The sequence below is a fragment of the Odontesthes bonariensis genome, chromosome 1, assembly GCF_027942865.1.
Source record: "Odontesthes bonariensis isolate fOdoBon6 chromosome 1, fOdoBon6.hap1, whole genome shotgun sequence".
NCBI classification, from domain to species: domain Eukaryota; kingdom Metazoa; phylum Chordata; class Actinopteri; order Atheriniformes; family Atherinopsidae; genus Odontesthes; species Odontesthes bonariensis.
Window position 1 is genome coordinate 12,225,239 of NC_134506.1, and position 27,029 is coordinate 12,252,267.

General features: G+C 39.9%; 1 protein-coding gene across 2 annotated transcripts in view; it reads left to right on the plus strand.

Moving 5' to 3' along the window:
* Positions 1 to 10,844: 10,844 nt before the first annotated feature.
* The window catches only part of rhpn2 (rhophilin, Rho GTPase binding protein 2), a 29,594-nt gene continuing 13,409 nt past the window's right edge, over positions 10,845 to 27,029 (plus strand). For both annotated transcript variants that reach the window (XM_075472348.1, XM_075472421.1), the window contains exons 1-6: positions 10,845 to 11,052; positions 16,222 to 16,337; positions 19,860 to 19,988; positions 24,400 to 24,475; positions 25,716 to 25,793; positions 26,304 to 26,428. In XM_075472348.1, coding sequence (XP_075328463.1) covers positions 10,987 to 11,052; positions 16,222 to 16,337; positions 19,860 to 19,988; positions 24,400 to 24,475; positions 25,716 to 25,793; positions 26,304 to 26,428 — 590 coding nt within the window. In that variant the 5' untranslated portion in view covers positions 10,845 to 10,986. The remainder of the gene's footprint in view (positions 11,053 to 16,221; positions 16,338 to 19,859; positions 19,989 to 24,399; positions 24,476 to 25,715; positions 25,794 to 26,303; positions 26,429 to 27,029) is intronic.

Below are 27,029 nucleotides of genomic sequence, written 5' to 3' on the forward strand. Positions count from 1 at the left end.
TGCTTTCAACAACATTTCAATAAAGTTCTAGTCTTCACCAACTACGCTCTGGACATCATTACGACGCAGTTTTTAAAAGAAGCTTCGGAGCCTGTTGGATTTCCGTTAGGCCTACTCCTAATATAAATAGATGTCTTATTAATGGAACTGTCCCATCCTCTACATGCACAAATACAACCTTACATTAAAAAGAACAACTTAGAAAAATCAGGTCTGAATTACTATACACAACAATAATATCTTGGAAACATCTCAGTCAGTCTCCAATGACCTGCTCCTCAAGTCTTTTGGATCTTATTCTAGCTTTTGACATGGTTGACAACCGTAAGATTGTCATGCAGGGTACAATAGTATATTGTTGGTGTGGCTAACAGGAGTTTTAACCCTAACCCAGCAGTCTCATCTCAGAATAAGAGTCGATTCTGTACTGCTTGTTGTGTTTTTTCTGAATAAGAGAGTGATCCAGACAGCTCCAACCATATTCAAGCAATAGAAGCTAGTTTTTTTTTGGTTGTTGTTTGTTTGTTTGTTCTGTACACACATTTGTTACCTCCTACTTAACAGAACAGTCCATTTTGGAACCAGTTTTATTCGCACCATATTTGCTTCAGATGAGTTCTACTTCCTGCAAGTACAGTATGAAATTTCATTGCTACGCAGATGGGTCACAAACCAACCTGCTCTCAAGTCCCGAGTAGTCCACACCGGTTCACATCCATTTAAATAGGTCTTAAAGAGGTGATAAGCTGGAGGGCAAACAGCTGCCTCCTGTTAAATGATAGCCTCTTAGGGCCATTGGCTTTCAATCTTAAGACCCAGGACAGGAATTTGGAAGTCATTTTTTCCTGATGTGAAATTTGACAGAGAAAGGCAAAAAGTTGTTTTTTTCCCCAATTAAGCCAAACTGAAATCAATCTTTTCTGATAACAACTACAAGACACTAGTTATAAACACCCTTAATCACCTCAAGCATGGACTAATGTAACGTCTGTTCTTGGGCACCAGCCTATCTTTTTTTTGTACCATCTGCAGCTGGGACAGAATTCAGCAGTAAGACTCCTAATTGTTCTCCCTGGCATTAAATGCATGTTTTTTTTCTAATCATTTTATTATTGTTGACTGTGGTTGATTTAGATACGCTTTGTCAATAAATCTGATTTTTACTCCAGAACAATATCCATTTCTGTGTACATTAGGGATCACACTAATAAAACTGGAAGTGAAAATGTGGTTCTATTCCAACTCAAATCATAATGGTCTATCCAATTTAGTCTTTTCTACCATTTTAGTCATCATACCTGCCGCCTGAGGATTTGATGGTCACGCACATCCAACAGTGGTTTTCATCCTTGTCCTGTATACAAGGAAACTTCTCTAGACTCCCTAAATCTTTTAACAATATTATAAACCGTAAAGAAAAAATTCTTTGCAATTTCACATTGCTAGACATTGTTTTCAGACTGATCCATGAAGTCTTTACTCAGAGACGAAGCCTTTGTTCGATGCTCCTGACACCCTTACCTGTCACCATTAATCTGGGATTGTAGAATCTTCCAGAAAAGGGTGACTTTTATATTCTATAATAAACCTGTCTTCTTTACCTCTATCCCAACGTTTTCTGAGTGAGCTGCTAGATCAGATTTTAGATTTAAGTTTTCTGCAATGAAATTGATAAGAGAAGTAATTGTGTCCAATAAAGGCTCAAACATGACTTATGACTACTGCAAGGGTTGAGTTTTGCACTGCATAGTTTAATATTTTACCTCCAATAGAGTTAACATGAATATTACTGCACTGTTAAAAAAAAAAAAAAGTTATTTTTTTTGTTTTAACTTTTCTATTTTCTTAAAAGGTGATAGAGAAAGGTTGAATGGGGCATTAATCCTTGTTCTATGGTGTGATATGTAGCCCAAAAAAAATTGGTTGGGTCTGTAATGGCTCAGAACCTCCCTAAAAGGCTCTCTGAAACAGCTATGTTACTATCCTGGGTTTAGAATGCGTCGTTTGCCCTTATTGGCGTCGTTTCAGAGCTTATCTGGCAACCTCATTATGAAATGCAGGTAGGTGTTGGCGCTATTCGGTTGCCGTTGTTTGATTGGCTGCCCTTGCTCTCACTGAAAACAGAGCTATAGAGTAATACACTGACTGAAAAGAAAGCTCATTCCCTTTAGATGAACAAGCCAGAGCTAACGTGCAATTCTTACAACAGGAATATGGCACAACACACATTTAAAACAAAATAAAATGTGATACTTACAGGCTGGGGTTGATTTTGTTCAGAATCCGTTTTATTGCCATTGTTAGTGAACAGTGTTCACTAACTAGGAATTTGCTGCAGCGTAAGGTGCAAACATGTAACATAGGATATAATAATAAAAAATAAAGAATAAAAATATATGAATATAAAATGTACAAGGTGTGTACAACAATACACAGTATCCAATATACAGAGCAACAACAGTGCAGCTTCATTAGTGCAATTTTAATGATGGTAAAGTGACTGGGGCAGGTTATGAGGTGATTATGAAGTGTTCATAAGTCCAACTGCAAGGGGGAAAAAACTGTTTTTGTGACGGGAGGTTCTGTTCCGAATGGACCGAAGCCTCCTGCCCGAGGGGAGTGGTGCAAATAGAGAAGGGTCAGCTGTGATCCCACCTGCTCGCCCCATAGTCCTGGAGACGTGCAGGTCATGGATAGATGGGAGGCTGCAGCCGATCACCTTCTCAGCGGAGAGCACAGCTCGCTGCAGTCTGTCCCTGTCGGAACTGACCCTCTACTGAGCAAAATTGTGCAATTAATTCAAGTTGAAGAAGGAGAGAGGGTAAAACTAATGTGGAACAAAACCAGTAAAGTGGTGGGAAGACAGAAAAACTAGCAAATTATTTAGAAATTGTTTTAAACAACTGCATTGATTTTTTTTCTTAAAACATGTTCTTATTTAAGGATTGTTTACTTTAATGAGGATTGCAGACATGCTGGTTAAATGGAAAGAAAGAGCTACTTTAGTGGCTTTAAAATGTAATAAACAGAAAAGAGTTACAATCAAAAATCATAGACTGCAAAAAAAAAAAAAAAAAAAATTTACATACTCAAATAAATTCAGCGAGTAACATTTGTGGATATGGTTACACAGTGCATAGAATTCTTGTCTCTTCTGGTTTTTCTTCATTGAAATAACATTTACAGTTAGTAAACCAGAGAAGTAGATCACAGAAGACTGAGCGAGGGTTGGCCCTGTATGAAGTGACTTGCTATACTCGTTTGGCAGGGCCTTCACAGATCAGGTTACCACGACAAACGCCTCCTATTTCATGGAGGTAACTGACTTAGACAATTGAGCTAATTCAGGGATTTTGATTCTTCAGATCCTCCCGATCATCCCACAGATATCCCTGATTTCTCTGAGAGGCTCGCCCTGTTTACTTGGAAAAAAGTGGCTCGTGCCACCTCATCAACCCAGCAGCTGCTCCAGTGACCTCCTTTCTATGAAATTGTCTCTCAAAAACTTCCACTTATCACCACTTCTGCTCCACCTCAAACAAACTCTGTTGTTTGATGAGGTGGATCCCTGAGCAAGTCATGTTCTCAAAATTCTACTCCACTACAAATTTTTACCCATTTATGAAGAAAAATGACATACTCCCAACTTCCCTTGCATTTTTTATATTAAGGTGGATGTCTTTAGTTAACCAACATTTATTGAGAACACAGAGCGTGAAGACCCGACTCCAAACTTAGTCTAAAATGACAAACTGAATTTATTTATTTTTTTAAATACACTGTCCCTCATTCTCCATCTCTCTCTCACACACACTCACACACACACACACACACACACACAACTTCATTTACAGTTTAAGGAGTTAAGTTGTTAAGTTGCGGCAGGCAAACTCTAACGAATGCACAATTAACTTGGAGGCCAGCCTCCCTCTCCAAAAGGAGGCCCCGACAAAGAGAGGAGATGCTTTGTTGGCAACAGGAAGGCAGGCTGAAACACTGGCTTCAGTGTGATTGCAGGAGGGGATGAGGAAGAGGAGAGACAGAGCAGGAAAATAGCCAAAGTACTGCAGTGGCATAAGGGGTGGAGTTGTGATGTAAACAAATGGATCACAGCATCCCTGTGTGGCAGAAGGAGGGGAAAGAGGAGAGGGTGAGGAAGAAGGTGAAAAGAGGAGTGAAGGTGCACGGGACAAATGCAACAGCAGCAAGAGGGGGGGTAGAAAAGAGGTGAATAAAGGAGGGAGAATAAGCAGGGAAAAGGAGCAAAAAGTAAAGGTTGGAGGTGCACAAAGGGATGAGCTAAAGGATCTGTGTTGATAAACCTATGGAAAACTTTTCCTAGGCGTATCTTATGTGATACTCAAACAGATGCTGAATCCAATAAAGTTCTCGTTTCTATGTACAAGTAAAGGTTTACACCAGGAGCCATTTTATCTCACTGCAATCTAAAAGACAACAGTTCCGTAGGGTTTACCAATAGTAAACAAGAAAAAATAAAACACTCATTTTTAAAAAAAATTTAGGTTGTGAAGGCTCAGAAGTAAACATTAAAGTTTGATGAAAAATATGCCAATGTATGAAAATACTGCTTCAATCAAATAAATATGAGGAAAAACAAAATGTAACTGTTACGTGTGACCTTTTGATGTTTTGGTTCAGCTCGCTTTACTCCAAGGACAGTAATATACTTTCCTTATATTAGTAAATATAGGAGGTGGAGAAGATGTTGTCAGCAGAGAATCACAAGGCTGTGTAGATGTCCTTTGCCCTCCAGTTTGTTGTGACCACTACAAACACACCAGCTAGGGGTGGGTATTGGCAAAGAAGTCACGATTCGATTCGAATCACGATTCACATGCCACGATGCGATTCTATCACGATGCATCACGATACGTGAATTATTGCGATACTTTCACTGAACATACTTAAAAAAAAAAAAAATACAGCCATTACCAGTGGCTGACTGGCTGTGTATGATCTGGATAGTGTCTTCAATTGATACATAACTCAAAGCAAATCAATTCATAACTGTATTTATTGAAACAACTTTTGGAGGTATTGCCATTAAAAAATATATTACTGGACACACTCATCACAAAAAGTGCATAGGATTTATAAAACTTAAAATAACAAAATAGGGATGATCAGTACAGACAAAAAAAACTGCATAGGCTTTATAAAACTATAAAAAATATATACATATATTGCAAACATCCCTTGAAGCGAAATGCATCAATTGCATGTGTCCTATCATTAAAGGCATAAAAAAAAAAAAAAAAATTATTATTTTTTTTTTTTAAATAATCGATACTTGGCGTCCAGAATCGATGCAGTAGATCGCGAAAATTAGAATCGCGATGCATCGTCATGACGATTATTTTGCACATCCCTAACACCAGCTGTGCATGAGCTGGAAAACCAAAATAAATAAAACATTTAACGTATCCTGCAGACACCAATCTACTCCACATCAATGGAATGAATCTCCCAGTTCCAAGCCAACTGTAGCACAGTACAGTAGTGAAACATCAGGAAATGTAAGCCCATGATGTGCCCACCACAGTCCGGGCCTCACTGTTGATCCTTCGCATTTCACACTAAACTGTTCCCAGGATTAATTTAACACAGTAATCAGAAACCAAAACACACATGCATTAATAATGCTCGTCTGCCTAATAGTTTGGTGCAACAAGAGAACTCAAATATAAACTTTTTGACTTTTAGTGAGACAGGAAACCTCAAAATAAACAGGGGAATAAATAGGTAGAGAAAATGCTAAGTGGGAAATAAGAGAAGCACATTCATTTATGAAGAGAAATGCAAATGATTTCATTAAAAAAAAAAAAAAAAAAAAAATTGAAAATGACTCGAAATAACAAATAAATCAGGATTAGGAAAATAAATAGAAGGAAAAATGCTAAATACTTTTGCGTTTTGGTTTTACTGCGATTGTGTTAGTGTTGTTGAAGTTATGCACATGTGCTCGTTCTAACTGTGATTTCTAAATCAATCGGATTTGATAAAGTTCAGGGGTAAAACTTTGAATTGACAAACAAATGAACAAAAAATGATTTGATAAAAATCAAATAGTCTTTGCTTGATTTTAGCAGCATTTGTTGGCATGTTAATTTATTTTTGTGTATTTAGTATATAATGGCAATTTCAGTCTTCCAATTCATACTTGAGCGGGAACCAACATTTACCAAAATATGTTCGACGCAGTGGACTGGGTGGGAGGAAAATGTTCAAGATGCTTCTAACTTCTTCTGTGACAGATCGTATCTGCAAGTACAGCAGAAGTCCCGGCCGGCACAGATGTCTTTAAGTTAGATGGTCGGACATTTTGTCAGATGATGCTGTGCTCAGTAAAAAAAAAAAAAAAAAAATAATCAGGATTTTATTACAGCTGAGCAACATTAAATGAGTTGATTTTCAATCACAATTTGATGCCATTAGCTGTTGGCCAAAGAAACAGAAAACTGAATAATTTCAAATTCTATTGGGATTCCATCTGTTATTTTTTTTTTATATATATATATATATATATATATATATATATATATGCTTTGTTTTTTATAAAAGGACACAAAAGGATGAAACTTTAAAAAGGGATAGTTTGCCTCTTTTGACATATCAATGCGTGCAGCCACCTGCCGATAGCCGCACCTGCTTGGAAGCAGGGGACTGCTCGGTCTGCACGGTCTACACAGCAGGCAGTGATACAAAGGGAGAGAAAATAGCGCCAAGCGATTGTGAGGTCTGACTTTTTCCTGGACAACGATTTTGTGATGCAAATGTATCACTCTTTTGAACACATATTGTTTTGAGAAGCAAAACGCTTTATTTTTGTGCCCCCAGCCAACTAGCCGGACTACCTTTGTCAACGCCAAAACGAGGCTGGAACTCGGCTCACAGGACGCAGCAGGGGATAAGTCAATGTTCATAAATGATATTGCTAGTATGGGATGTCATACAGCTTCATGTCAAAAGAGGCGAACTATCCCTTTAAGGCATATGGGAAGCACCAAGTCAAATTTGATCTTCTGTCTTGTATAATGACTTGGACATTGATTTAGTTTTAGTCGTTCAAAGAAAACATTTTACAAGTTTTAGTTAAGGGATGTCTATATCTGTCCCTCCCTTATTGTGAAAACAGTCTCTTGGTAACACCTAGGGGGAATTTCTTCAAATTTGTCCAAAATGCCCAATTTAATTTGAGGGTAAACCAACAACAATTAAGTGGTAAGAGTTAAGATTATGACGCCTGCAACGTCACAAAATATTCTTATACACAACTAGATCATTCATAAACCAACTATGAAAATTGTCACCAACAGGTATAGACTAATAGGGTAAGCTTTCCCTCCATATATGACGATTCTGGACAGATGTGGATGTAAGCTTGCAGATTTAAAGACGTGAGGGATGAAGCAAAGAGAACCACAAAGCAACAAAATATTAGAGAAATGAGAGGAGGGAAATCAGTGGTCAGGGAAAGCAGAAAGTAGGGATAAGTAAAGCAAGACCTGAGGAGAAAAGAAGAGGCCACGAACCTAACAACTACTCTGCTGCCAGGAACAAACTACCATTCTGTTTCAATCTCTCGTTTATCCCACCCTAAATCTATTCTTACTGTAGAGCTTCTGGAGTGGCTGCTCAAACAGTCTACCATACTGCCTACACCACATACCATTTGTTAACAGGCAACCCAGAGTTCTTGCAGTTTGGGAGCAGAGCTGCATAGCAACCCAACAGCACTTCCTGTTGGGCCGGGGGTTGAACGTCGGTGGCCGTTGTTCATGGTCGTACCCCCTCTGCCTTTAGAAAAGCAGCCGGGAAGCAGTTCACTTACAATCAGCTTTGTGCCTCTTTGTGAGAAGAAGGGGAAATGACTGGAAAGCCAAAGCACCCTCAGTTCACTGCACCTCTGTTTACTACAGCTAATAAGAGCCGCTTCAGATGTCGTCCTCAATATACTAAAATATTTGACATTTTTAACCACACTTTAAAAATGTAAAACCTCTCACAAGAAAGCCAAGCTAAAACCCTGGAACATTTAAGGTACATCACAGTGTTGGTAACAGGTGCTCACTGTCCAAAATGCTGTGAATGAAAAATGTTACTCAGTTTTTTTTGTTTTCCCCCCCTTAACCACAGATCAGACATCTGCGATTACAGTTTCAAAGTGGCTTTACAGTTATAACCACCAGGGCCTTTTAGCTTTGCCCTAAACCAACACTTTAGATTTTGCATCAATGTGAACAAACCCTGCCGTTTACTCCCCCCCAATGCATCTGTTGTGAACTTGTCAATCTGTAAAAAGTGTGACACCTGCTACCAACTGATGCGTACATGAGTCTCTTTATTTGTGTATAGTGAGAAACATTATAAACTTGTCCACTAATAATCAAAAGCCTCTTTGAATAACTTTTTAATTGAATGATTTTGATTAATTCTAGTAACAGCATTTGTTTTGAGTAAAAAATTCCAGGTTCTCAGTCATATGTGGGTTAATGGCTCATTCGGGTCATCTGTCAAGCATTTGTTTTCCAGACCATGACATCTCTAAACACTTAAACTTTCAGAATAAAAAGAGGAGGTCAATCATAAATGGTTTTATTTGTTATTAATAAGATATCAAATGGTTGAAAAATTCTTTGAAGTCATATATTTAAGATAAAGTAGAGATTTTTTTCAAACTGTGGAGAAGATAAATGAGGATTCATGGACAGAGAAAAGCTCAATTTTTCAGCAACTTTTATGAAATAAATAATCACATCAGAGGATCAATCTGTGCTCTATACTGCAGAAATCATTGGGAAAAACAACAAATGCCATAGAAAACATCAGATCCCAGCGAAAAATAAATGATACTCCAATATTCAGATACAGACCTCTAGTCCCATCTAGTGGGCAAAGTTGTCAACTACAAGAAGGGACATAAACATGTAGTATTCATATGAACATTTCCAAAAACTAAGAAACAGTTTGCTCCTTATTTCTGAGCGATACCAAATTCAAAATTCACGAAACAAACCTCAAAATGCACACATGGCAAATGCTACCCGAGTGGATTAATGGGATCTACCAACAATGCAAATGTCTTAAGCTTAGAATGTTTAATATGTACATGCCAGTCCATCCTAATAAATAAATACTTTATTTATCCCAAAGGGAAATTATTAATCCAGCCTGACCCATCGTACAAGATTGCAACATCCACCGAGTGGTCTTGGTGTAAGGTGAGACACCTGACAAGAGGGAACTGTCAGTTACAATTTGAACTGACATGCTGTACGGTGGGGAGATCTGGTGGCTCACTATGCTGCATGCGAGGGCAAGGGAGTCCCTTAGGGTTTGTTGAAAATTAAAATGCTCTGCATCACACGCTACAGCCTTTGCAGTTGCTGGATCTTAACCCAACTGGCCACCAATCTTCACCACTAACTGAACTCTTGAGGTGCATCGTTTCAAACCTTCAGAGACTTGATGAATCATGATTAAGTAAAGCCCACCGAGTCCTAACACATTACTGTGTTACATTTACAAAATTCCCTGTCAGTACACTGAAGATGTTACAGGCCAAGTTTAAAAAGTTGTTCCAATAAGCTCCGTCTTTCATATGCAGAAATATCCCAGATAAAGATAGATTTGGCCTAGTTTAAAGACCAATTCCCTGGTTTCACCTCGGTTTAGTTAATAATCCTCCTGGCATTAACAACTACCTCCTCCACTAACAGAAATCCACCATGCTTACCCTAACCCTAGGCAGATACACAAAAGCACACGGCTGTTCTTATTTCAACAAAATAATTAACAATAAAACCTATTGAAGTGCTTTTAAACAAGGCACTGACAAACATTTAGGAAGTTATGGATTAAGTTCAACACAAGAACACAGAAATCAACTTAAAGCCTTATCAGCTGAAACACAGGTCACCTCGCTGCTGAGGTCAGACAACCACGTAAAAATGCACTTGAAAACTACATTTCTTTACTTTCACAGAGCTGTTTTGTTTGCATCTCTTTAACACCACCTGTCTTTCTCTTGTCAGTCTGTAGTTTGGCAACTTAAACTTTTTTTTTTTTTTTTAAAGTTCACCAGGAAAATTTCAAAGTAGTTTATTAAGAGAAGCAATGCCAAGACAGAATGGTCATTATGGTGTTTGTGAGGAAGAAGCCATTTTGCATATTTTTGTTCAACCAGGACACATGTAGCCTACCATTTTCTGGAAAAGCACAACAGAAACTGGGAAAATAAAGTTTTAGTTTGAATACTTTTGATATGGTTTAATTCAACTAAAGACCACATTGAAGGTGAATATTTCTTTAGGTTCGACAGATGATGGGCATTTAACTAATCATTCTTTAGCAAACTTTAGCTAAAATGTCTCAATATTATTTTGTAGCCTAGTTACATTCCAATGACTGGCTTTTCTATCAAACTTTGTTTTTTCGCAATAATGCGTATATTTCAACTGTAAGTCGTACAATCAATATAAAATGGCTTTTAACACAACCTGTTGGTTTTTGATTAGCCCGCCCATGCTATTCGCATAAAACTAATTTCCTTAACAAAACGAGGCTAACTGGGGCTCCAGCTACTTCAACAGTTGACTTTAGCGCTTGTTGATTAAAAAAAACGAAATTCTTTGACATTCACCTTAGTGTTTTTTTCATGTGTCATATCTTACCGTCTCAATAAAGTGGCACACATCACCTGAATGAAACAGGTGCCTTCCGGTGACTTTTTTAGGTTGTCAACGCCCACGCGCTCCTCTTTTCTTATCTTGTTTCAGTCGTTTGGGCGGAGCTTCGTTTTTGCTGGAAAAGTCCCCGTCCGTGTGGAGTAGAGTCAGAGCAGCAGTCACATTGTCTGAGGAGAGAGGATACTCACCTGTTGAATAAGAACTGTTTGTTTTGTAACGAATTTTTATTGATTGACTTGTTTTCTTCACTGAGACCTTTAGAGTGTTTCCCTTCAGGATGACGGACACTCTCTTACCAAACGGCATTAAAGACGGCGGAGGAGACGGTAACTATTTCAAAAAGGTGAGTTTTGTCTCTCCGCACTTAGCAGGACGGTGTGTAGTTGAAAGTGCGTTGGTCTTAGTCACGTAGGCTACATTTTACATAATGTTACGGTTAAAATGGTGAAAATGAGGGGTTGAGCTTGTTTACATTTTTCTGTTGAGACTAAAGCTTTTGAAATAATGTTTTCAGAGACGGAGATTGGTAAAGTAGAATTAAAAAAGACATTTAACGGAGCCTGAGGAACGTGTGCCTTCTCATTCTATCCCTGTCGCACAATGATGGCATTTTTACTCTTTAATTTAAGCGCTTTAGAATATACTTTGTATTGTGTTACATGTAACGAAACAAACATTTAAGTTGAAAACTCGGTGTGAAGAAGAACTTTTTTGAAGCCTTTTCCGCTCTCGGTGTGTCATTAACAGCCGCAGTGTGCCTCTGCTCTAATAATAGCTTTAGCTGGTGAGACTGAAGGGACAGTGATTATCAGTTCCATGTTTGTTGTCAAATGTGTGGCTGCGATTGATGGTTAAAAGCTCTGTTTACATCCCTGGTAAGCTTGGGTATAATTAGCCCACAGACAAAACGTGTTGTTCTCATTTTTCGTGTTAAATAACGCGTTTACTCAGCTGCCCCCTTTATTGTTGATCACTGTTATTAGGGAAAATATTAGAAGTCCACCAACTCCCATTTATTTGAGCTTTTAAACCGTTGAGTGTATCTTTACAGTTACAGTAAAGAGATAAAGTCATCATCGGTGTGATTGAAATGCAAATGTCGGTGACGGGGTTACCTTGATCGAAACTTAGATAAAGGACACATCCTCCTAACTGTGTTTTAAAATGAAGTCTTCTTATCATGTAAAGTAGCCAGTGAATTGATCAGTTTCACATATCAAATACTTGTGACTGCAATGCTTTCAAGAGCTCTCTGTTTGCCTAGTTTTAGGTAACAAGAGAGACAGTTGGCAATGGTTGACTGATTATCTAATGTGTTTTCACTGAGCTCCCTGTCTGCCATGCTGTGGTCTCATTGCTCCACATGTGCTCTGGTATCCTCAGCCAGAGTGTTTCCATAGACTCGCTTATTTAGGTGGGCATCTGAGCATAGCCTTTGTGTCTTTCAATCCTCTTGAATCCCCCTCTGAACGCTGTCTGGATTGAGGCTCTGTGCTGCACTTCCTGTGTCTATAAAAAGGTCAGTGGGAGTCGGAGCCTGGCACAGCCACAACATGATGGAAGACTGTAAAGCCGCATATCCTAATAACAAAATGTTGCCTTTTTGTGTATTGCCTTGGCCTACTAGGTCTTTCTACATTGTCTTCTCCATTTCTCAGTCTTGAGCATTCGTGATTTTCACTTTCACGGCCTTTCTCTGTCGAAAGGGCTTGCACGTCCACCTAAACCGCAAGTGAATTTTCTGTTCTCATTTTGTTATGTTAAAGTGATTTGCAATTAGGAAACTTCTTGGACAAATGTTAACCAGTGGGAGCCAAGATGAGCTTTGCTTTCATTTTTTTTTTGTGCTCCTCTTTCTCTCGGGTGAAAATGAGTTTAATAATTTACAAAGCCTCACTGGATCCCACTTATGCTCCAGGGAGCTGTCGTGGTTCGGGGCTTCCTTCCCAGCCATCCACAGTTTCACATCCAACTGGCTGAGGTCCGACTGGATGGTTGCAGGATGGAAAGATGGCAGCACAAAGAGCCGAATCTGCATGTTTGTTCTCCTCATCCTCCTCGGCCAGCTAGAGCATTGACGTAGCATCTGGCCCGAGGCTGTCCTTCAGCCAGACCACAGACACAAATTGACAACATGTGCCCTGGTTCCCAAACCAGACGAGTTCCCCTCACTTGGAGACATTGTTAGATTCCCCCAAAGCAGGGTTCACATAAGAAAAGGACAAATGAGAGATGCCGTTGTGATGAAATACTGACTTAATTTAGATTTTTTTCTTTTTCCTGGATTGTGGATAAAAGATACCCCAGTCTGTCAGGACATACCCTGGATTCAGTATGTAGAGGCTTTTACAGAGCATAGAAAAATTCCACCTCGTCATTCACGCCATCATATGAAGTGTGAGTATATAGATGTTGAGCACACATATATTGGGCAAACTGATGTTTCAACCCATAACTGGGTCATGCCTGAAACCCCCTCTTGGGTAATTGGCAGTCTTTAATCACTACTTGTTTCAACCAGCAATCCCATGAGCAATTACGCCACATGTTCTTGATGAACCGTCAGTTATACAACAACAAACTGATCTGCAGTTTGATGGATATGATGCTGGACTGGACTTTGTGTTTTTTGCTCTAATGAAGTGTTTTGCATAGTTGAAGAGAAAGGCTGTACTGTTCAGACATGAGTTGAAGGCCTTTCCCTGTGCAACTGTATGGGTTCGTAAAGGCATTGGCAGGAATGGCAGCAGAGGTTAGGTGTAAGTTTAAGTTCTGCATGTCTGTTGCTCAAGAGGATGTCAAATGGTCTGAAGGGACAAACTATTGGTTTAAAGCCGTGTTAGTTCTACAAAGAGGGGAAAAAGAAATGGCCACTCGGTCATTTCTGATCAACACTCTTCAGAGGCAATACAGTAACAAAAGTCAGATTCTGTTTGAAAGCTCTCCACAAGTAAAGGTGCAGTGTCGCCCTGACAGGTTTGTGGACTCACTGGAGGCTTTGACAATCAAACAATGTGGAATGTTCATGTAAATACTGAAAACGGCATCATTCTTTTATTGTGCATCACGGTTTGAAAATAGAAACTTACTGCCATGGTAACAATCAACCACTGGCCACTCCCTAGTTCTTTGACACATCGCATACACCCTGCTTCAGATGTAATGATTGAATGACGGCATACGAAATTCAGCACACACCCTCTCCAGTCCCATGCTAACATCTTCATCCTGACGTCATCCTCAAAATAGCTCCTGTCAATGACGGCTCCGATGCAGCTCTGTTGTTGGAAACATGGCAACTATTTGTACAAATGGTTAATCATTAAACTCTCAGGTCACTGAATTGTTTGCGCAGGATCAAATAAGTTGACAACACTGCGGCAGCAGAAGAGCGCCTTTCACTCTAATTATAATGTTGCGTTAAATGTGACCTTTTGTATGAAACACTCAAGCAGCGGTGTAGAAATTTGTTCGTGAGAGCGACATAGTCCCTCCTTCTCTGTCCAGGCCTGGTCACTCATTTTAAGAACAGCCGTAGCATGACTCAGATGGGAATGTTAAAGGTTTGGCAGGTGGGGCAGGGGCAAAGCACTCACCCATAACCATTTAGAATGACTGAAATGAATACAAATAAATCTCACTCCGAAGTTTGATATCAACTTTTTTTTTTCTCCTGGAATTCCACGACATATTAAAAGTAAACAAGAAGAATAACGTGCTGCACGCTAACAGAAGGGGTGTTGGTATGTGGTGTTCATGCGCTTTTCCTGACAGGTGGGACTTCTCAAACAGTGTTTTCTGAGTTTGACATCTTTTTTACTTTAAAATGTCCTGTCTAACAGGGGATGGGGGCTGTAAATGGTCCTTACGTCAGTTGCAATGCCCATCGACATGTTGCAGTTTTCAGTCACGTCTGTCAGAAAAGAAGTATTGTGCCGACTTCAACTTTTGTCACAAATGTAATTACAATATCTAAGTGTCCCGTGCTAATGACTAATGACTAACTGGTTTTACTGTTGACTGTTCTGACTGGTTTCGCTGCATCACACGGTTTTTGTAACCCTGCTCATTTCAATCTGAACACCACACCTCTGTTGCTCACTGAGTCAGTCAGGATGACGGCCAGGAGCCAGTTTATCAGTGCTGCAGGGAATGACAGCCTGTTGACTCAGTGAGGCAGGTATGCCTGTGCTCCTTCTGGGGACAAGGGTACGCAGCACAGCCACACACAGGCCATTATGTGTAAACATGGACTGAGAACATGTGGTTCAGTCTGATACATTATGACAAGGTGCACCCCCTCTCCACATCCAATTTATATTTATTTTTATTGGGGCTGGGTGAGTTAACTCGTTATTATCGCGTTAACTCATCGATTATTTAAAGCCGATAAATATTTCATCGCGCATTAGCGCAGGTTTGATTAGTTATTTTATTATTGTAAAAGTCTGTTGCTCATAGGCTTTTATTTTGTAAAAGTCTGTTGCTGTCTGCTGCGGAACCGGAAAAGAAAGTAATCGGCGGATCCACCAAACATGGAGAAGGGTACGGAACTTTTACTCGGCCATTTTCATTTTAAAGTTCTTCCAGACGGCGGAGTCGACAGAACCAAAGTCCTCTGTAAACACTGCCAAGTTGAATTGTCTTATCACCGTAGTAGTTCCAGTCTAAAATATCACTTAAAGCTGCCGTCGACAACTTTCAGGTCCCTCCCCCTCTGTGGACGAGGTTGTGCACGTGAGTTCACACCAGTGTGCGCGCACACAAGCTGGGGGCAGACTCACGCTCAGCATGGAAGACGTGGTTGGTGACTGTTCTGCTAAGATAATAGATAAATAATAAACCTAACTTGATTGGTTAAAAACAGCCGGGAGCGCTCGATTTTTGCAGGCACGATTACAGGCTTCAGAGGGAGCTACAGAATTCGGGATTTTTCCTAAACAGCCTATTTAATATTCTACTTCCAGAATCCCATGACAGCTCAAGCTAATATGACTAAAAAAAAGTTGCTGACGGCAGCTTTAAAGGCAAAACACACAACTGATAGCAGCAAGTCATTCAAGGAAACAGACAGTGGAGCGAGGCTTCTACATAAAAACTACATAAAGATGCTGATGTTAAAAGTGTGTTTGCACAACAAATGTTATGGCACTTTCATTCATATGGCAGTACATTTAAAATAAAACTAAATGCTAAAGGCTATACACTACTTTTGAATTCATTTTTGGATTTTGCGTACAAATGTGATTAATCGTGATTAATCAGGGAAATCATGTGATTTATTAGATTAATAAATGTAATCATTGCCCAGCCCTAATTTTTATTGTTGTATTGGGTAATGAAGATTTCCCAAAATTTTAAGATCTAAAAGCCAAATGAAGGGCAACAGTTGCCTGCATAATCTGTTCTGTGCTGAGTATGTAATAAATGTCATTCATGCAGTTTTTTCACTTACCATTAAGAATATGTTATCTTCTGCTGACTTGTTTGTTTCTGGATCTCTTTGTCCCAGGGTTGCAACCCGTTAGCACAGACCGGACGAAGCAAACTGCAGAATAAGCGTGCCGGTTTGAACCAGCAGATCATCAAGCAGATGAGGATGAGGGCCGGAGCCGAGAATCTGCTGAAGTAAGACCAAACTGAGACATGCGTACAGCACTTTATATGGATGCACTGTTTGTGAGCATGATTGGTAATATTCCCACAAAGTGAGAGTCGGTCCAGAGTGCAAAAGTGTTAGGAAAAATAGCCATCCAGTATAGGTTATGGTCAAACAAAAACACACTCGTGCAAATCCAGGTTTGTGTTTGCATGTGTTACGTGAAGCAGGTAAAAAAAAAAAGTATTGTTAGTTAGTTGCAGCACTGTGGTTCACTTCTGGTAAACTGGAGCTGGTTTGTCGATTTTTGACAAGTTTGGCTTCACCTCTTTTGACATTCTGTCATCACAGGGATCAGATGATATTGCATGATAGCAGTCTCAAAGAGGAGCATTCCATGTAGCATGGAAACAAAGAGCCACTGTGATCTGTGGTTCACAGGAAACCTCAGAAAATTGTACGTGCTCAACTTGTCATTTTGATTAGGTTGCAAAACTAGGCTTCCAGTCAAAATATTGAATGGGAGAGCCTGTAGCTACAGAACCTGCTGATCAGATTTGACTTTTTTCTTCTCTTTTTTTCCTTCCCAAGTCATTTTTAGATAAAGTTTTGCAGGAAAAATATAGTGGCAAGAAGTCGAAAAGCTGTATTTCAGGGACATAGGTCCAGAGTAGGGGCAAAGGACGGTGTGTTTCTACGAATGCTGTCAGTTGTTAAACTGCTGGAAGCTGCTTTAGTGGAAGACTGCCAGTTATTAGTTAATCTCGTGTTCTTTGTTTGACAAGGATAGTTTATCTCATACCAGATGTTGTCAAGTTCGGTGAACTGTTAATGGTCTGCTGTCAGAAATGTGTCTGAAGCTGACAAACATTAGGTTTTAAGCATGTACCTTTTGCTTGACATACTGTAGCTTCATCCTCTGCCTCTGGAAGATCACCGTTCCCTCCCTTTGTGTTAGGAATAATCTGGTGAGGGAGGATGCCATTCTGTGTACTTGACAGCTATAAAAGCAGATGGCTGTTATTGTTTTGATTCCCTGTGTCTGCGTTATTATGGAAAATTGTGGTCCTGGAGACATCTACAGCAGCAGCGTATTAGCAGCTGGTGATTTGTCTGAGTGTCTGTGGACCGTTTTTTTTGTCACTAGAATGACAGTGAGACTCGGATAGTCTGTGTTGCTTCGTCAAGAGCACTTTGCATGTGTGTTTAGTGAGAAAAACCAAACAGGTGGTGTGTAGTTGATATCAGAACTATGACCGTAGTCTAGTGTCAAGACTTACTGGTGTAATACCTGATTTCATTCCACTGCAAGATGGTCTCCAGTAGTGTGTGTGTGTGTGTGTGTGTGTGTATTAAGAAGGCCTGTCTTAGCCTGCTGGTAGCCTCGGAGGCCTTCACATTCCTCTAGTACCTCACATAGCCAACCCACCTGCAGCCCAGAGAACATCCTGGATCTATTTCTGAGTTCCAGGTATGCACCCAGGTTTATTTTTAAGGCCTTAAATCATCCACAATCTCAGTGTCATTCTGCCGCTTATTTTTTCATGTGTGTGTTTGTTTCTAACAAGGTTATCACCCTACCTGCTGCTCATCGCATCAAAAGCCCATTTTGATTTCAAACTCTAATTTGACAGAAAACGGGCACATTGGCTTATACCTGTGTATTGACCCTTTATAGTCGTACAGATTAAGAAGGAGCAATATCAAATAAGATATTGCCGAGTTTATTTTTAACCATGCAGTCAGTTATCACATCATGCCTCTTGTGATGTTTTGTTTGAGTAGAGCGAGTGTGTGTGTCGTCTTGTTAGTTATTGGCCACCACCGAGTCTCTAGCTTCTCCTTTTTATTCTTTTCTCTTGTTCAGCATTCCTCTCTCGATCAGCAACAGGTGGAGTCTGTCTGGTCAGACCAGTTTTCTGTTCTCTTCTCTCGTGAGAGTGAGGATGGTATAAATGAAAACGACTTACTAAAGAAAAAAAGAATGCAAATCCTCTCACATTGGTGTTATTGAGAAGCACTGATGTGGTTTTAGACTTCCCCTTCTACTCCCTATCTTAGTGCCAGTACCCAGTACCAGCTATCTTAATTATTATATCATTTCTCTTTGGGATAAATTGAAGTATTTTTTCATTTTAATTTAATTTCATCTTTCTTCAGATCAGAGGCCCTAATGAAAAGTATTGCAAACTTTGTCAATCTGCCAAAAGCATAAAACAGCCTTTCCATAAAAGAGGATGAGGAAAACTTTAGTCAGGCCACACTTGCTGGCTTACAGTCTGGGTCCCACGCACTGCAGGATGATATTAGATATTGAAATTAGATTTTAATAACAGCCTCTGAGCTCGTTTGCATCTGTTCTCTCCAAACCACAGCACCTCTACATCCTCAACCCTAATATTTCTCCCAAACCAAACCTCCTCACAAAGCCATCAGCAGGCCAAAAGGAAGGGAAGGGATTAGCGTTAAGCAGGGCCTTGCATCCATGTTATGTTAGTATCTTTTGTGGAGGCTGAGTAGCTGGATGATTTTCTCCTCTTGCCACCGAAGCCTTCACCTGGTTGAACATGTGTACCTTTGGGCTCTTTAACCTGAAGTGGAGCGTTTTTATTATTAGTAGTTTTGCTTGACAACAATTTAGCACACATCATCCCGTATGTTAAAAAATAACATCCTGAGTAATCACAGAGAAGAGACAGACTCTGAGACATATCTGGACTGACGGCTTTAGTTTGGGGAAGTGTACGTATGTGTCTGTGTCCCAACTGTGACCGCTGACTGAGAACTTGTTAGGAGTCACTGTAAAACACAGATAAGGATATAGTAAGACCACTAGGGTTGTGAGCGTTCTCTTGTATCGCTACAGATGCACTTGAATTGCAGGTTGTGTTTTCACACACTGACATAAATTCTTCATCACAAAGGATCCAGCTGCTTTGTACGTGGACGCTAACCCCCCCCCCCTCCCCCTCAGAGGTATTAGAAAAGCCTTATCTCTGCTATGCAGTGGATCCCAACCTGTTTTTCCCGTGTAGACGCGCGACTGCATGCACACACACTCACAAGGAAATGCAACAAAGGAATATCTGAGAATAAATTTCTGATTTTTACAAAGCCAGACGCTCACATAGAATGAAATGACTTGTGGACATTATGAAGTTTGAGGCCCCATATTCAGTTACCCTCCATGCAAATGTGTCAGCCAGTCCAGGGACACATCTGCTCAGCACTCAGCAAAGCAGGGAGTGGGTTTTTGTGTGTGTTGGACAGTAAATCATGTGTGCACAGCAGGGCACAGTGACGCAGGTCTGTGGTCCAGATTACCAGAAGACACGCACTTGTTTTAATAATGAGCTCCAGAAAAGTTTGGCTACATCTGTGGGGATACAGGCAAGAAATGCAGAATTTTTTCTTTTCCTTCCTTCCTTCCTTTTTTTTTTAAATTTTTTATTACAAATGGTTTCTTAATTATTTTTCCCTATTTGTTCTATTCCCTCTTCCATTATTCATCCTCTGTATTTCTTCACCTCTGCACTCTCTACACTATGCAGGGCCACATCCAACAACAAGGTTAAGGAGATGGTACTTTTGGAGTTGAGCTATGTAAACTCCAACCTGCAGCTACTGATGGGACAGCTGGAAGGACTCAACAGCTCAGTGGAGGTCTACCAAAGCACACAGTAAGTCAAACAGCATTTAGTTTTATGTAATGATGCTGTTGAATAGATTCCATTGGAGATAGCCCTGAGGGTTTCCTGCTGTAGATGCAAAACACTTTGGCACCAGTCCTCTTGTCATATAAGAAGATCCCACCACAGATCCAAACTCTCCAGAATGCTATTTGAAAGCTTGAAAACTGACCCCTCTTTTTGTTGTTTTCTAAACTTGTCAATGTAATTTATCTTCTCGGTCTTTTAATCAAATCAAATCAAATCAAATTTATTTATATAGCACTTTTCATGTACAAACAATTCAAAGTGCTTTACATAAAATAAAAGCATTGCAGCAGGGAGTGGAAGAAGCATTAAAATACATAAAAGAATATAAAGAGAAACCAATAAAATCATTTAAATGAATTTAAAAACAAGCAACAGTCAAGATGAGTTAAAAGATACCGTGCAGATTTCATGCATAGACACATGAGAAAAGAAATGTTTTTAACCTGGATTTTAAGCACAACCCTAGTTTACCGTAGGAATAAATGTTAAAGAACGCGAACGCAGCGTTTGTTTGCAGCCAGAGAGAGGGGGGGACAGATGGCCCTGACACTCTTTAAATGAAATCCTGCAACTCTCTTTCACACAAAAGATGCTTAATGACAGAGGAGCAGAGAAAAGGGGTGTGTGGAGGAGCAGATAGACATTAAGGAAAGCAAAAAAAAAAAACAAAGAGCGTTGCTGTCGAACTGGACCGACAGGCTTCTGTGACACAATGCACAAAGCAACAAGGAAACTAATTGCTGAACCTGTATGCAAACACAGATAAGCATCTGCTAAAAGGCTTCTCTCTGTCGATCTCTAATTGATGGGTGTGTTCTGTATGGGTGTGAGTTTTAGCGATAGCTTCTAGAGTTTTCGTTGTTTATAAACAGATGAAAATAAAGCTTGTGTGTTGAAAGGATCCATCAATACCTCAGCACATGTCAATAAAGCTTCAGGAAGATGCAATGGATTTGATGAGAGATATGGAAATGTAGAAGTTTAAAAACATGCTGAGAGAAGTTTATGTGAAAAGTGGCATTTCCTCCTCGGCATATGGAATCCAATGACACACGCACACTTGTATAGAGAAATCCATGTCACCCATGACAACAAATAATAGCAGGGTAATAAAATGCTGAACAAGGTAGTTGCAGAGAATGGGGGTGTTGTATAGCAGTGACCATAGCAACACCTGAGGGTCTCTTTGTGATACAATTGGTGCATGGTTCTGTTAGCTGCTAAAGTTAGGCGGTGTGTTTCTTAGTCTTAAAACCTTTTTTAGGAATTTTTTTTTTTTTTTTTTTTTTGTGAATGAGCTCCAGACCTAGTCTCTTGTGATTTCTAAATTAACTCCACGGTTGACCTCAGAAAACCTTGAATGCCAACTTGTGTTGACACTACAGTAAGCCCGGATTAGTTTGCTTGCCTTACGGGGTGTCAGTACTGCAAGAACCAGGAGGATTTATCCTAGTTCCAGTGAAGCAGGCAGCAGGTCTGCATCGCTGCAGACGGACTGGATTCCCTGTGTAAGACAGCAAAGTTTTCCTCTTTGCAAGACATCATGTTTTATTCTGATATTTTGTACTCTTGAACAGATTTGGTATCTCACCCAAACAAGAAGCAACCACAGAAAAAACCCTCTCCATCAGCCACTAACACTGTTAGTTTCCACATAATTCTGTAGCGGCTTCAGGGTAAAAGCTGATGTCCCCAATGTCCTCTGTCACATGGCATCAAACTATAAAGAGAGGACAAACGGTCTCTTGTCTGCCTCCATGTCAGGCTCTCAGAAAAGCACCTGCTCTCTGAACCATGCGCAGTCAATACGACAGAATCTGGTATCATCTGTTCACCCGTGTCTCTGTCTAAAAGACATTTAAACACGTGCATTCTCCAAAGCTTTCACATCAGAATATTCACACTACCAGCTATACAAAAGGCCATACAGCCAGGCGTTCAGGTCACCTGTTCGGAAGATTATTGGATATGTTGAGAAAGTCCTCCCGTGTAATTTCTAAGCAGGTGTCTCACTGGACAAAGCTGTACCGCATCAATGGAGTAAGCCTTCTCATTTCAGCCTGAAATACAATCTTAGGCTTAATTACAGAAACAAACAAACAAAAAAAAGCAGCTTCTCACCTTTCTGGACTTTTCCCACAGGTCCACTATTCTTTGGATAGTTTCTATCTGTTCTTATTTCTCACTCAAACCAGATTCAGCTGTTTTGGTTTTTGTTTTTTTTTTGGAATGAGGTAATGTAACAGAAAGCACACACAGTCTATAGCTGTTGCAGTGTCGGTGGTGGAAATCTGTAAGTGCTTTCCTTGAACCATCCCATGGATCCCAACGGAACTGATTTACTTTAGTAAATAAGGAATAATTACAGTGGATGGAGGGGTAATTTGGTATCATTAGATTAATAAATATTTAGATCAAATTTACATTGGTTGCTCTTTCTTACATATTCTTGCAAAGTGCATGTTCTAAACTAATATTATTAGCATTATGTTAGTTTTGGACATGTCTTGTGCAAGAATTTTATGCAAATCTCAAGGAAATATCAGAAGGAAATATTCTCAATTGTTTTGAATCCCTTTCAAACCACAAGTGTTTTGTTTGAACAAAATTCCCCTGAAACGGACTTCCTAATCGTAACCTTGTATCTAGTGGAAGATCAGTGCCTACCATTCTAAGGCTACGGCTACACGGAAACGAAGCAAGTTTTTTTTTTTTAAACGGGTACGAAAATTCTTGCAACCACACGGCAACGCTGCTGTAAAGACTCAGGTCCAGACGAAAACTATGAAACGATGCAGTACACACGCCACTGTGTCACGCCACGCTGTGAGACAATAGAGAAGTCTCACAGCGTCAACGTTTGACTGACGCAAAAACGTTTTCGCTGTAATAATGGAAACGAAACGACCTCGTTTTCAAACTTTCCCACTCTGGAACCCGTTCTCAAAAACTATCGTTTTGGGGTAGTGGGAACGCCGGCTCCGTGTGGCCGCGACAGCGAAACGATAAGAAAAAGTATCGTTTACAGTGAAAAACGTTTTCGTGTAGCCGCAGCCTTAACCTGTTTCCAGTTAAAACAAGCCACCACTCATCAGTGTCGGAGGCGGAGAAGTCAGAACGGTGTGCTATGAATGGAAACTGAGCAGCATGCTGTGTTAAAAACAACATGTAACATAGTTTGCTACATTTCAACTGGCAACTCAGAATCACTTCTGCCCTTTGAGCGGGTTAAACTGGTGCTCTCTATGAAATCTATCCCAGCAAAGCGTCTGTTCCGTTTCTTCTTTAACTCCCACTTTTATGGGGGGTTGTTTTCCTGAGAAGCTTTTAACATTTTAGATTCCAAGCAGAACACATTCTTCCTCCCCCATGTGTCTGCCTATACCAGGCCAGAATGATCTCATCTGCAAGCACAAATGGAGTACAGTGCAGCCCGTATCTTGCTGTGTTACTGATGCATAAAGTTTTCTATGATCCACTGAGCCGGTATGTGAGAGGAATGCAGGCTTATCATCTAGTGATGAATGAGTGTGAGGAGTTGTTCCTCTACACACTGTGCTTCTGACATATTGTGCCCCCTTATCCCCTTTTTTTTATGTCATTTTTAAAAACTCTGCTTTGAGTCTGAGGAGGGCTTAGTTTTTTAAAGCCGCTTTGAACAGCAGCAGGTATCTGTCAGGTTATATTTCTTCAGCCCCGATAACAAGCTGAACCTGCTTTCCATCTGTCAGTAACAAGGGCCTCCGTGTCCCTGCAACAACAAATTCCAAACCATTATGGCTCCCACCGTGATCAAAACAGAAGTTTTTGTGACACCTTCTAGAGGTTAAAGCCAGTTTTGTTAGCGGTCAGAGATTTGCTGCATTAGTGAAGCAAAGCTTCAACTCCAGAAGGATTCATTAATGGGGAAATGGGTGGCTTTACAATGCAGGGGGACATTAGCCCTGCATTCACCTTTAAATTCTAGCTCCCGCAGAGTGTGTTTGCTGCGCCATCTGCTTAATCCTGACTTCTCTCCTGTGAAACTACAATAAAGATTAAACAAAAATGCCAACTTTCTCTATCAACAAAGTTGTTGCTGGTGGGATCAAACTGTGCCGACACAGTTTTCTTATCATACTGTACTCTTGACTTAATGTTCCACAGAGGGCCCGGTCTGTAGTCAAAGGGAGTTTCTTCTTTTAATCTTTTGTTACCAATACTTCATTCATCAAACCTATGAATGTATCTGTACAGATTAGAGCGGGGTTCTTGAATTTGCTGACCTGTTGACCTTGTTCCCATCATGTCTGTGAGCAAATTCATGTGCTTCATGTTTATCATGAGATGACTGATTGGTGTGTGTCTATTTGTCTTTCTGTTTTATTTACAGTGAAATGGCCAACATTCCTCTGATTGCTCTGGGCCTAAAGGAGACAAAGGAGGTTGACTTCTCTACTCCGTTCAAGGTACAGAGAAAAGTGCCACAATTTCACCAATCCTCCTCCTGATTTCAGCGCAAATGTGGTCATATATATATATAAAAAGCTGAAACATCCAGCGTCAGGTTCGGCTCATCAGTTAAAGCTTAAACAAGAACAATGCAAATTTGACCCACATCAGAAAACTTTTTTTTTTTTTTGTGTGTGTGTGTGTGTGGATTTAAAACCAGACTTTTTTTTCATCAAGTATTTGGGTCACAGCGTCTACACCCTGCTCACCTGCCACTACTTCACCAACAGGCTTCAGTTGCTAAGCTGGTGTTGTTTTCACCTCGTGAGTTCTGTTTTTCGTTGTTGTTGCTCCTGGAGATGCCTCATGGGGGTAGGAGCTGTTACAAGCACCTTTAGTACTTTGGCAGGCTTTTATATGTCGATAAGTCTGTCACTTTAGGTACAGGCTTGTGTACAAAAACTGGGTCAGTAGTTATTGAGGTAATCACTAAGCTATGTCCCAGAATCTTGTAAATGCCATAATGGCACGTTTATGAGCAATGCTTGTTCTGCTTTGCCAGAAGGTGTTGTGAGCGGTGTTCGGACTTTTTGATCTCCGCTCTACTTGTCACTCGCCAGTTTTAATGACCAGGTGTTTCTGCATCTGGCTTGTTCTCCCCAACGTACTCGTCACAATTACTTCTGTATCTGTTACGTTTTAGAGTTGATTTGGCAGACTGGAGCAGTTGTGAAAGACGCTAGCCTGTGACCTATATGTCAAATTTTTCAGACCCAGAACAATCCTCAATTGCTCAACTTTAACGTTGGTTTTTCCAGACCCCTCAGGTCATCTGGATCTGGTCTTTTATCAGTTCCCAGAGTCAGAACCGGACATGGAGAAGCTGCATTCAGCTTCTATGCATGTCTGGAACAAACTCCCAGAAAGCCTCAGATCAGCTGAAACACTCAGTGTATTTAAGTCCAGGTTGAAGACACACCTATTTTCAGCTGCATTTGAATAAAGCTCCAAATCTGAAGCTTGAGTTTCAAAACTTAATCACATTTTAACTACTGATTTTATCTGATTTTATCTATTGTTCTTATTTCTTTCTTTTTTTGTTTAAAATTTAAATCATGCTTTTTATTTCTACTGTTTTAATGTATCTATAAAGCACTTTGAATCACCTTGTTGTTGAATTGTGCTATTCAAATAAACTTGCCTTTCCTTGCCTTATAAAGCTGTTATATTAAGGCTAGGTTTTCCTTTTTTTGACAGGACTTTATCCTGGATCACTACAGTGAAGATGGAACCAATTTTGAAGATGAGATTGCTGACTTCATGGACCTGCGACAGGTAGTGTGTTTGACTGTTTCCTTAACGCTGAGGTACCACACAAAGCACCATGACGTCCGTTTGTCTCGGTAGTTTGGAAACTAATGAGTTGTGTCCGCAGTGTTACAGAAGACATATATCTCATCCTCAGATGTTGTTTTTGGCCTTTCTGCCTCCATCCAAATACAATAGAGATGAGAGGAATATTCTTTTAGTCTGTGGCGATTAAATCATTCTAAATGTAATTTGAAGGGTACCTTTACATGTTTCCAGAAACCATGTACCTGTCTCTTTAGATTACTTTTTGTTGGATACGTGTTTTTCTTCAAGAGATTTAGGCTTTTCAATAAGTGAGAGCCACACAACGGTCACCTCTGTGACTAAATATCAGAAAACTACAGTATTAACTTAAAAGTTTGAGTTGGGTCAGGCGATCCCTTAAATGGGGTTGCTCAAGAGCACTGCATCTTCACCACTAAAATGACCGTATGATTACAGACTATGTTGGATTTCTTTTCTTCCATTTCTCAGGCATGCAGAACTCCGAGTCGAAACCAGCCTGGGGTGGAACTGCTCGCAAAATACTACAGCCACCTTCCTCTGATAGAGAGCCGATTCTTCTCACCAACTCGCCAGACCGGCATCTTTTTTACCTGGTAAAGTTATTCTATATTCTTTCTAATTATGTATAGGAATAAAAGGGAAAAATAATAGGCCAATCTTAAACACTTTAGAAATTACAATCAACAGAAACATTTCCATAACTTTCTAACAGCCTAAATCCACAGATCAGCTCGTATATCTACCAACACTCACAGCTTCATACAAGCTTAGTTAAGACTTTAGTGGCAGCTATTTGACTTTCTGCAGCGTTTTCTGTACATGAAAGAGGATTATAGAAAAGAAATGCAGTCTGCCTACGAGGTAAACATACATGGATTACTTTATCATCAAAATCAAATATTAACAAAACTTTACCCTGGAAATTTGGAGGATCTTCCTCTCACACTAGAGCAAAGCAGCTTCCTGTATGTTATTGTTGTCAGATTAGTCATTAATCTCAAAATCTGCTAAATCAAATGGACCAGTTTTCATTCTTTAGAAATTTGGCAGTAAGCCACAAACATGTTGAGTTCAGTACTAATAATAGTTGTTTGTGCAGCTATATCAATGCCGTTGTTACTCTTCCTGTATTTGTGGCTTAATTCACACTGAAGATATTTATAATTCCAAATGCCTTATTCTGTGTTGCTAGTT